Source organism: Montipora foliosa, chromosome 1 (assembly GCF_036669935.1).
Source record: "Montipora foliosa isolate CH-2021 chromosome 1, ASM3666993v2, whole genome shotgun sequence".
Taxonomy (NCBI): domain Eukaryota; kingdom Metazoa; phylum Cnidaria; class Anthozoa; order Scleractinia; family Acroporidae; genus Montipora; species Montipora foliosa.
The window spans coordinates 50104928-50117537 of record NC_090869.1 but is presented as its reverse complement, the minus strand read 5'-3'; the positions used below and the strand labels follow the sequence as shown (position 1 = coordinate 50117537).

At 40.9% G+C, this 12610-nt stretch overlaps 1 protein-coding gene across 3 annotated transcripts in view; it reads left to right on the top strand.

Moving 5' to 3' along the window:
• The window catches only part of LOC138000372 (ephrin-B2a-like), a 23188-nt gene extending 13472 nt beyond the window's left edge, over nucleotides 1-9716 (top strand). For all 3 annotated transcript variants that reach the window (XM_068846730.1, XM_068846719.1, XM_068846738.1), the window contains exons 5-7: nucleotides 1052-1258; nucleotides 3201-3300; nucleotides 6340-9716. In XM_068846730.1, coding sequence (XP_068702831.1) covers nucleotides 1052-1258; nucleotides 3201-3300; nucleotides 6340-6403 — 371 coding nt within the window. In that variant the 3' untranslated portion in view covers nucleotides 6404-9716. The remainder of the gene's footprint in view (nucleotides 1-1051; nucleotides 1259-3200; nucleotides 3301-6339) is intronic.
• The last annotated feature ends 2894 nt before the right edge of the window (nucleotides 9717-12610 follow it).

The following is a 12610-nucleotide window of genomic DNA, read 5'->3' as shown; positions in this document are numbered from 1 at the left end:
TTGGCTGGGTCTGATAACACCTTCATGAGGACAGACCTTTCCTTTCTATCCTGGACCTGCATATTCGTGTCTCCACAGTTCAGTAAAGTCCCCTGAAGGTCTCCAGCCCCTTTGTAATGAATTTTCCTTTTTTGTCTCCCATGTCCTCCCCTACCTGGTAGTTTCCAGAAAATTATTTGCCAGAGGGGAATGGGACTTGCGAATTACATGGCCAAACCACAATAAGTGCCAAAAGGGTTGAGACACTTCCCCTGTTAAGGAATCTTGGGCAAATCCCTCCCCAAGTCTTTCCATCTAACCTCCTCCCCCCCTCTCCCCCCCCCCCCCAAACAATGTTGTTTTCTTATCGCCAACTCTTCCTTTTTCCGTTACTAACATTGAAGGGGGGAGGCACCCAGGGCCCTTACTGGTCATCCACAGTGTTTTTGGTGAAATTGACAATTTTTTGGATGAGCAGTGAGTGTGGGAGGGAGGGGGGAACAACCCTGCAAAATAGCTGCATACTATCAATCTCAGATGTCCCTTCACGGACCATTGATTTCAGTCTGCGGTTAAAAAAAACTGATCATGTGATAACATTGTTTTGGCTATGCAGTTTCAAAAATACCAATCACATGGCGCTATTCCTTCGTTCTTCGCACGGCCAAGGAAAGAAAAAAACCTGAAGAAAAGTTTCCACCTGTTTCTTATTTCCTCAGACAAGGACTTTCCTGGGTTACCCGTAATAGGTTCGGCCAGTTTCACGCTTTTCTCACACAGAAACAAGGAGGGCTCAACTGGATATCATCAACCTTTCTTGTTCTTGTTCAGGTTCCGGTTCCATTTCCAGATTCAGGATTTTCCAGATGCCCCTATTACAAGCCAGTTCCAGTCCAATACTGAGAATATGAATATGGTCTATTATAATAATGCACTATACTGTATTGTGCAGCAGGGAGAGCAGTATTAATTTTAAATGGTGATACAGTCCATTTTCCCTACCTAGTTTTAGAAAGGCATACTGTGAGATCGTTCACAAAAAAAGCATTACATTGATTGTTCTTTGTTTTAGACCCTGAATGTGCAGATGGTGTTGGAGTAGTGCAGTGCCCTGCACCTCCCAGCAGGAGTCAAGAGATAATAATCACCCAACAACCTGTCACTACATCCATAGCAACAACGACGACAGAAGCAATGGAAAACAACAGAAGCAACATTACGTGCCACCCTGAAAAGTCAGGCAGGCAGCCTCAAACTGCTGACAATGTGAATAAAGAAGGTATGATCATGCATGAACATGAAGACTGTGCGTGTAAGATATCATATAAATGTGTGTCAACGTCAAGTTGACATCCGCAATGCGTTTATCACAAACTTACAAAACGACCAGCTCTTAGTTTGTTGGTTTGTTAAGTTCGTTGGTAGAGCACTGAAATTTTCACGCTTTCCAACCGCTGCTGCTTTAAGTTACGTTTGTAACTGGTCAATGGTGTATAATTTCTATATAATTATAGGTCAAATGAATTAAGAAATATGACTTTTTGTTCTCATGTGCTTCACAAGATACAGGAGGGCCTATTTGACCCATACAATACTTACAATAGATACTTAATTGACCGCTCCCCATAGGAGCTTTTCAGGGCCAATGAAACACAACGAAACGACAGAACAGAACAACAACAACAACTGTTAAAAATCCCAACTGGCAGGAGGCAAACCAGTTGGCTATTTACAAGTGCGGCTGGGAAGTTGAACCAGGGACTACCAGGATCAAATTCAACGAGTGGTCAGAGCGGGTCTTGAACCCGGGATCTCCGGATCTCAAGGCAAGCGCCCTAACCACTGGGCCACACTGCCTCCATAACCCTGACCCATGATCCTGGTAATGAGTGAGGGTGTGTTCCTAATTTTATGTCACAATCTGCTTTTGATTCATCAGTCAAACAGTTAAAGAGGCAGTGTCGCGCTATTATAATCCAAATTCAAAACACTGAAAGACATCTCTGCATCAACAAAGGCCAAAAAATAATGATGTAGTTCTGTTGCTAATGGCCATTGCAGTTCACTGAAGCTATTCTTTGTCGTTTGCAGTCAAGGATGGAGGGGGTGAAAATGGATTAAAACTTGAAAAAAGAAGTCGATTTTTTTCAAGTTTGGAGACGTTGTCCTCTGAAAGTCACCAAAGTTAAATACATAAATATTGTACGAACGAATAGCTCTTTGTGCCATACATGAATTATCTTTCGTATCATCTCAGTGAGTTGTCAGCAATGTTATATGTGTGAGCTAGTCTAAGAGTACTTATTTAGAGATTTACCCAGTTTTGACCTAAAAACAGTAAATTTAGCATGAGAGTGCTCCTTTAAGTGGTGTGTCACGTCAAATGAAGAATAGGCCCTTGCCATTTAGAGCTCAGTGAAAAAACGGCTGCTTAAATTTGTGGTAACTTTGTGGAATGTGTGCGACACATCAACAAAGTGAAAATTTGAGAGCAGGGAATTGGCACAGTGGTGAGAGCACTTGCCACCCACCACTGTGGCTGGGGTTAATGGCTTCCTGACTTGGCGTCACATGTGGGTTGAGTTTGTTGGTTCTCTACTCTGCTCGGAGAGGTTTTTCTCTGGGTACGTACTCCGATTTTCTGCTCTCATCAAAAACCAACCTACTATTTGATATCAGTTGATTTGATTTCAAATTGATTTGATTTCTGTATAGCATTGTCAATACTGTAATAAGTTATTCTTATTGCCGTAGTGCTAGCTAGTTACAAGTGACAATTGAATTATGTTCATTATTGTTGTCATTATAATAATTTATTAAGGCCCACATTCACCCAAAGTCATTGCGGTCCTTCGTTTTTGTTTTCGAGTGTCGATTTGTCCAAATGCATGATCTGATTGGCTGAATGTACTCGGGCGAATCACGCAGGAAATAGCATTTCAGCTATTTGGGTAATTTTGTGTAACACGAAATTCAGTCACTGTGCGCAAAGACTTTTGGGCGATTGTGGGCCTGTAATGTGTTATATAATGGTAAAATGTGTGGACACGGTTACTTCTGATGAGAATATTTCTTCAAGATCAACGGATTTTATTCTGGTTCTCAATGGATAATATGCTAGTTTAAATGCCGTTAAATAAATGTCTGATTTTTCTTCTATCCGGCCTACAGTATTAATGTCTTATTTATTTCTTTATTATTATTATTATTATTTTCGTTAGAATTAAAAATGTGGAAAACTTGTGCAATATCTGCCTTTGCGGTTGCCTCGTTTTGTATTTTGCTGATCATTTTAATGACTGCTTGCTTCTGGAAACACAGGTAAGATCTGGTTTAGTCGACTTTTTGTGTTTTGTCCATTTTACATCATTTTTTGTTCACTGAAGCTGAATTTCATTATCATTCTTGCATATTTTAGGCATCTCATAAATCAGTGAAACACTCCTTCATGACTGTTGTACTCTTGAAGAAACTCTTTTATTATCAAGGCAATGTACCATACATTTTGTCCAAAAAGATCCTTTGGCCCATTCTGTAGTTATAGTATCACAATTTTTACAAACAAGCACAAACACAAAACAAAGCATCGAAAAAAAACAAGAACGAGTTGACCAAAGTTCATTACAATATTCACCTTTTCTAAAATGAAATTTCCCTCAGCTATGAAAATTCCGTCATTATTATCGAAGCTGAATAGCAATACCCCCAAGTCATAAATTCACCTTTTTAGTTTTAAGCTTATGCATGGTAAGTAATCGTAACAGGACTGAGTGGAGTACAATTCAGGGAGTAATCGGGCACCCAGTAAAATTACGAGCACGATTTCCCCGTGAATTGCACAACACGTCCTATTGCTAATTAATAGGAACGATAGCAAAATGCGAGGGTAAAATGTCTTTGAATACCCTTTTGTGTAAAATTATATTCCACCATTACAGAGCCTGTAAAGTGGTTGGGGCAGAGACAAGTAAATTCCCGCCCATTCCACAGATCGGTGGTTTTCGTAGTCGATCTCTGTTATTAGTCGAACTGTATAGGGTTTTAAACAAACGCATCATTACCTAGCGCATTCCCAGCGGATGGCGAAAAGCTCGGCGTCATCGACATATATGCATCAACTTCCACGCACGCAGAGGAGGCTCAAGATCTTTTCTGTGGTGATCATGATATGGCCATACTGCACAAGAAACAAAGAAAAGTCACCGTTGTGGGTGATCTAAACGCCAGAGTTAATCTTAAACACAGATTTGGGAGCATTTTATTGGTCTCTATGGTGCGGCGTTTATGAAGACAGTCATGGATCCCTTCTTCTCCCAAAATACACGCAACTGTTTCTTTACTAAACATATTAGACAGGCGGACACGACAAATAGAGAACAACATGGCGGCATCCGATATATCAAGATAAGGCAGTCAGACAGAACACAGTTGAGTCATGGACGGCGCAACAGCACAAACCTTGCGGACTAACAGAAGACGGCTGAAACACCAAATATTGTCCCCCAACCCAGATTTCACCGGAAACCATGCACTCAACTATGTGAAGCGAATTTCACCGATGCTGGAAGCTCGCTGAACACAAAGGCCAGTATTGACGATGAGGTGGTTGCTAACCGTATAGCTAACTCCAATCATCCTATTTGGAGAAAAAATGGAAATCTCCATCTTCTCCCCTAAAGAGATTTAAAGCACCAATCAGCAAAAGTGCAATCTAGAGTCTCAAAAAGAGTGAAACTGGTGTCTGGAACAGGAGGAGGATGAGGTGCCATATGGAGGAGCTGGTGGAAAGGTGGTGTAAAGCTTTTTGAGTCACAGTGCTGCCAAATCCTCACCCACTAACAGCTTTCCACCGAGGCAAAATCCCTGCGGGGATTTGAAAGGGCAATTAAGGTGATTCCCTAGTATTGCAATGCGCATCCTGTTCTGCGCATAACACAGCGTATGCCACGTTCGTATTCAGGAATGGCTAAGAGGCTTTATGGTCAAATTTCACGGCTCAGTTCTATTTTCTTTGTCTCACAAGTCTCAACGGATATTTCTGAACGAAACAGTGTTTACACTTAACCATAAAGACTCGTAGCCATGTGTGAATATTGATATATCGATCGTGGCCAAAAACATTTCAAAATAGCGACCTTTCCGGCGTGCGGGAAAGCTCGCTAGAAAGAAGAATGGCCGTTTTCAGAGCACAGCAGTAAAGAGCAAAAGTTGAGTGATAGCCTTGATGATGCTAAAGTGTCATTTCAGTCCGACAGTCAAAGTGAAACCGCGCTATCGGGGAGACGTGTTGTCAAGGGGTCGAGCTTGGTTTGCTTTTTGTTTTCTCCTAAACTAAGTTGGTGACCTATCTTTTTTTTGGCCTAATTTTATTCTCTTACTCATCCTCTTTGTGCTGTAAAAAAATTGTAAAAAATTTACTTCAGAAGAAAAAGTTACAGGAAAAAAAGTATTCGTAGCCATCACTCGTGGACACGAAATTGACTCCTCGAAATCACGCACCCGAGGAATATTTGTAGTCAGTGCCTTTTCAAGACGTGTGCCTGTGCCATAAAACAAACATTAAATTATTCCTTTTGAACAATATAATTCAACTGTTTTGTTATTCAAAAATTACTTCAAAGCTGCTTCCTGTTCATGCAAAACGTAGCCTGAACCGATGGAACAAACTTGTCCTTGATAGATGAAGTCGCTATGATTAACCAAACGAGCTTGGTGACCTATTTTTTTAATTGCATATTTCGAGTCACCATAATGTAGAGAACAATCGAGAAAAGTTTAAAGAAAATCTTACGACAACTTCTGTTACTAAGGAATCACCATAATGGTACCTTTGATGAGCATGAAGACTTCTAAAGTTAAAGTTTCCGGATCAGCTGCAGAATACTCGGCCACTATTATGTCCTTGTAGCCGCATCGTTTGAAAAACATGGCATTCTGGTTTCGTATGCAAGTAAGCGGCCAGTTATTCTGCAGGTTAGCTCGATCGGAGCCTGAGAATCGACCTCGGCTAATAACAACTGGTACACAATGTGCCTTGTGGTATAACGAGAAGGGGTACGTTTATTCAAAAATTGTCCGCGTATTTAGTTATATGACGATAACGTGCCTGGTTTGCTACGACTTACTGGGGACAATGAACAAATCGTTGAATGACGTTTTAATTTGGGTTATGAAATGTGCAATAAACCTTTCTTCGTCGTGCCATTAGTAGGTTATAGGACGTTTTCAGTGAAAGTTACGACTTCTGGTGGACGAACAAAAGAAGCCAATGAGAGATCTTTTGTTTTCGTCCACCAATATGGCGGTGATGACGTCACGTGAAAACCTCCTATTGACATATCAAACCCCTCTTTTTTTCAGGATGGAAAGAAAACGTTGCTCTTCAGGAGGAAGTTTCCCGGTTGATTTGAAGAATGAAAATTAGTATTCGTAGAGGCAGAAGTCCATAATCCAGAAGTATCGATCTCTCTCATTTGGGCTGACCCATCATTTTACGGCATTATCTAAATTTAGAATACAGGTCCCGCCAAATTATGGCCAATCAGATGGGGGCCTGATAACCACAACGCCTCTGATTGGTCTGTAACCAAGTAACCGCATGAGGGAATGCTCGTTCTTAATGCAAAATCGTGCGGGCGGAACGCAATGCCGCTACGTTTTGTCACCTCAAGAATCTAGCAGTGTCCGATCTAAAAATAGACAATACCGTAAACTCATGGCCCGTACATGGGCCTCATTCCATCGCAGTTCGAGACTTCTAGGTTACGTGAAAAGATGTATTCGAGTTAGACTTCATATAGGTGTTGCCCATCTACTGGTTACCTGCAGCCAGTTTTTAAGGTAAAAAAAAACGGAAATTGGATAAATTTCATTAGATGCGTTTGTATTTGCATCAAGAAAAACAAAACTTACGCCCTGCAACTGTGATCAGGCCCCGAGGGGGGGACTCATATAAAAATGATAGGGATGCCCGTCGTACCTTTTAGGGTTACAAAAGCGGTTTTGGTTCCTCTTAGGGTGTTCAGCCTCAAAAGGGTAGGGTATTGAGCCAAAAATTTATGACAGAAGACATTTGACAATTTAACTAATTTTTAATTTTGTCTAATTAAAACCAATAATTTGGTTCCTCCTAGGGGTGAAAAAAATTTCATGCCACGCCCGCAAGGCAGGATTCTGTTACCCCTTAGGGGTTCTTTTCAAAATTTCCGGCGAGCATCCCCTCCCCCCCCCCCCCTTCCCCGGGGACCAGGCGTTGATAATTGGGAAGAAGTCAACGGAAGGAGGGAGACGAAAAACATTTGCCTTTTCATGTGGGATTGTCAGATAGAGTCAGCTCAATCACAGATTTTCAAGAACTTTGGGTGTGGCGAGGTCCAAGCAAGTGCCTTTTGTTTATATCCTTGGTACTTTTTGGTGAAATGTTTCTGGGATAGTCTGGTTGGGTCACAGGCGGACAACCCTGAGAATGCGAGAGCGCGTGAGGTCACGTTATTTTAGACAGTCGTAACGGCCGATTCCACTGTTCGAGGAAAATGTTCCATAAAAATCGCGACGTTTCCTCACGAAAATTCATTTTATATGGACAGCCAGATAAATAAAGTTCACTCACCTACCATTTTTTGCGTTGTCCCGAGAGATTTGATGGGTTTTTGGGACGCGGCTTCGTTTTTCCCTTCAGATCTGACGCGTCGTCACCTACAATATAAATGTATATTTATTCTCGCATTTTGATTGGTTCTTTCCTGCGATGTATTGGAGGATAGACGCACGATTGAAGGGACCATATATAAAACAAGTAAAATCCATGTTGCCCTGTGTCTGTTCAGTAATAGATCACAGAAGACGTCAAAATGTGGTAAGAACATCAGTGTCACACTCGGGCTATCGCCTCGTGCCACTTTTTTGTTCTCACCACATTTTAAGGTCATCTGTGATCTATTACTGAACAAACGCACGGCAACATGGAATCTATTTGTTAAATATACACCTACAATATAAATATATTGTAGGTGACGACGCATCATATCTGAAGGGAAAAAGGCAGCGTCCCAAAAACCCATCAAATCTCTCGAAATTTGAAGTTTTGATGGAACATTTTCCTCGATGAGTGTTGAATAGTCACAGATAACGTGACGTCACGCGCTCTTGAATCCTCAGTTGTCTGCCTGTGGTTGGGTCACGAAAGTTTCGTTTTTTGTATAAAATTTATCAAACTTTGATTTGAGAAATCCATGAACTTTGAGAGCGTAACTGTAAGTGATTGATTCTAAAGCGCACAGTAGACTCTTATACCTTGAGGAAGACCCCTAATTCTGGCTTTGGTTATTAGAAAGGTGAATAACGCTATCTAACGAATCGATTAATTAAGCGCTTTTTAAAGAAATTTATTTATTGGCTGGGTAGTGATTTAATAATAATAATAATAATTTATTACTTATAGTGCGCCTGTTACATTGAGAGATGCTCACAGGCGCATTACAATATGGAAAGAAAAATTACAATATCGAGAGAAACTTAATATACCTTAATTACAAGTTGTTATAATATATAAAGCTCATTAAACTTATTTACAAAACCTATTTACAAAAGATAATCTATATATAAATAAAAATGAGCCGCATAGTTACTGTTTCTCATAGCAGCTGAATGCATCGCGGAAAAGATGCGTACAAAAGATAATCTATATATAAATAAGTGAGTTTATACAGGCAACCGTGGATGGCCGGCGCTTTTCGGCTCAAGAACACTCTCGGACTGGTCAATACAAAGAAAAAGAAAAATTGTTTCTCTGAGGGTGCGTTCGACTGACCGTATTCCGGAATAGAAATACATGGAACAGAAGTTAGAAATCCTTCGTTTTTACGGAGATTCACATAAAATTGTCGAACTGCTAAAATGCTATTTTAAACATATCTTTATTATCCTTGTTGCTTCAAAACATCAGGCATACCCTTTTAAATCATTACTCCACGTATTTTTATTCCAGAACAGGGTCAAACAAACGCACACTTACGTTGTGAACTATATTTGTAAAATACTGTGAAATTTATTTATGTTTAACCGACGACATGTTGCCATCTGTAGCGTTCCTCCAGCAGTTATGCGGATTCTCCTTACGTTTTCCCCACGCCGTTCTTATGACTTCCAGTTTGCCTAAAAAGATAAGGTGCGAAACAATCGAAGAAATGAAAGGCGAGGAAAACGGCTTGGGGACGAAGTGACAAGAATTCGATTTTTAATGCCTTTGTATGCATATGGGAAGGGCAGTTATTTTTTAAAGTTGGCAATACCACTGGCGTTCGTTGTTGTATATAAAAATGTTACAGAGGGTAGTTTTGTTTTAGCTTAGTATTTATCGATAGAAGGTTAAAACCATTCTGTGGTTTTGCAATCAGTCTTATTGTATGCCAAACTAATTTAAAGAGCAAGCCACATTATTTATTAGTTTAGATGGTTGTTTTAAAACGCAAAGATACGCATGCGCTGTCACAGTCTTTTTTCAAGAGCCTTGCTAGCAACGAAACGACTCAAAAGGAGTCGTATTTTGATCTTGATGTATTTGTGTTCACGTTTGCCAGGTTCACAGGTGCAAACGCGTTTTGTTTTTATTTCTTGCGTCAGCTATTGAGTTTCATTTTGCATTAAGACAGCTAACACGTTTGAAGACCAAAGATACTTACTAGTTGTGTTAATGATCAGCTGCAAAATGAAATAAAAGTAGAACGTTCATGGTTTACCTTTTAGTGGATACCATATTGAATCTCCTTTGTTTATCCCGTAGATCATTTGTAAACACAATTTGTGACATCAAAGAGAAAGAGCTCTTTTTTTCATGCGTCGGTTTAACGCAGTGTGACATGATCCGTTTGTTTGGAAACAAACCAAACTGAAAACTCATCCACAAGTTTCTCTCTCGTTAGCAAAACCAAGTTTAAGCCCCTCTTTGACTATTCACTTCCCGTTCTTGTCCTTCCTTCCGCGAAAAGTAAACCGACAAGGCCTTCTCTTTTTTTCTCCTTAGTCTGTCACAGTTATCTTCAACAGTTAAGCTCTTGTCGCTGCTAAGGGGATTCTATGGAGTTTAAGGAGAGTTAAGCACAACCTCGTTCCCAGGGTCTCTCTTCTCTGCCTCTTTTCTCAACGACAATGGAGGCAGAGAAGAGAGACCCTGGGAACGAGGTTGAGTTAAGCAAGGAAAACGGCACGGCAGCTTCAACGAAAACTTCAAAAAATATGACTTAGCGCTATCTTTATTAAGTATTTTGCGATTATTCCATGTTATTTACGTTGTAACTAACTGGATGGGTATGAACTTCTGATCTTGGGTATCCTGTGCATATGGTGAGCTTAAGCAAGTTTCGTTTTTCGTTCGTCTGCTTTTTCAGCGGCATCTTCAATTACGTCATACGTGCATGCACATCTCTATTTTAATACGTCATGTGCGCAAATGACGATCGCCGATCGCAATTCGCACCAACACGCTTGATTTTTGGCAAGGGACATTTTTTAGTAATCTCTCAGACAATTTCAACAAGTTCCAGAATTTTTTGTGACGTCATCACCTCCTTACTCCAAACATTCCATTTTCAGCCACGTACTGAAACTGCATCGTATTCACGGCATCTCGGCACATCTAGTGATTCCAATCTCCAAAATTCCCCAACGAATGCACTTCAATCAATGATTACTCCTAGTAAAGATAGAAAATGGTGCGCGCGGTAGTCAAAACTGTGCTATCCCGCCAATCCTTTGCCCTTTTATCGAAAACAGTGCATTTCTGTGCGTAAACGACGTTGTTATCGATCTACCCTGTCGAAAGAACGCCATGAAAGTCTTTTGTCGCGAAGTTAACACAAATCACTCTGATACATTATCAATACAGTTTTGACGTCTTCTTACACTTGATTCGAAACTACTAGAATGAATTCATCTTACAATAGTTAGGAAAAGCACAAAAAACAGCCAAAGGACAACAGCTGACGTTCGAATCGCCGCTCGCTGGCAACCCAGTTTTGGCGTCAAAGTTTAGTGACAAAAAAGTTGCCACAAAATCTTATAATGGTTTTCTGGCCCAGTTTTTGGTCAATTTAATTTCAGTAGCTCTCGCCGTATGCAAGTTGAATGGTTCATTTTTGTATGCCCGCGTTGTCGTTAAAACCTAAAGTTTGATGATTTCACGTTGTTTTTATGGAGAACGGCGGCAATAATATTCTTGCTTTGTGGCGTTGTCGCTGTCGTAGCCGTCGTCGTTTCTAACGGAGAGTTTAAGAAACGACAACGCCAAGAAACAGTAATATTATTGGTTAAAAGAGGAAAAAATGATCGTGCTGCACGTGCGGTACGCACTTTTGTACATTTCCCTCCCTCACTCGCCAAACAACAACGTAAAATGACCAATTTTCAGGTTTTGACGGCAACATGGACAAACGGCAGGACCGGCAGTGAATTTTTCCTTCTCTCTCTTTGCTTGAAAATCGTTATGTACCAATCTGGTTATAGGATACTTCGCCCATATTATTCGACATAAACAAGATGGAAACATCGTGAAACACTTAGGATAGCTCGAACTCATAGTTTGAAGTGAAGTTTTCGTCGCCGTAGCCGTCGTAGTTTCTGAAACTCCTTAACACCCTTAGCTAGCCAGGTGATCTGGTGACGTAATTCGGAGGACTGGGAGAAAAACTTTTGCGCCGTACCCCACAACCGCGCGCGGCCTTATTTTTTAATTCAACATGGCAGAGGCGAGGTTAGTTCTCGTCGTTTCTACTTGAATGTTCATTCAGTAACAGGAAATGTGGTAGACAAGTAATGATCCGTTGAGTTTTGGCGATGGAAGGTACTGCAGGGAGTTTGGAAACAACATCTAAGGCCCCGCGCGGTTGTGGGATACGGCGTCAAAACTTTTCTTCCGAGTCCTCCAAATTACGTCACCAGATCACCTGGAGGTCAGACGGGAGCAGAACGTGGGACGAACGCAGACCGGCACGAGTCGGTATCGGCCGCCATACATTTCTTTTCTTACGTTCACATGAGACCGGCCTGACAATGAAGTCAGACGGTCTGACTTCATCTCGGTCGCTGGACCGCGACCAGAAACTCTCGTCCCGGTCTGAATTCGTACCGTTCTCATGTAAATGACAATAAATCCCCAACTGGAATCAGAAATTTCAAGCCGGTATGCTTTTGGGTCTGCGATATATTTATTAAACAAAAAGTATCATTTCGTCCCGGCTTCATGTAAACAGGCTGCAAAAATTTCATGCCGGAACAGTTTCATACGTGTCTGAGTTCGTCCCGGTCTCATTTCAAAAAAGTAAAGTAAAGTGGTGCTTTTATATAGCGCCCTTATCACACGTCTCAAAGGCGCTTTACAATGATCAATTTACCCCCAGCGGACTGGAAGCATATACAGGGGCAAATTGCAGCCGCTTCTAAGCAGTCCATGCATTCTGGACATATGCCATATGTATAAAAGTAAACACTTTTCTGACGCTGATGGGGACAAACCTGATACCAGATTCTTACACTTAATTGAATAATGAACTCTTTTAGTGCATCTAATTACGTTCGTCACGGTTTTCTGCGTTATTTCTGTGCGCAATTGTGCAACTTGAACCACTTAATATACGCT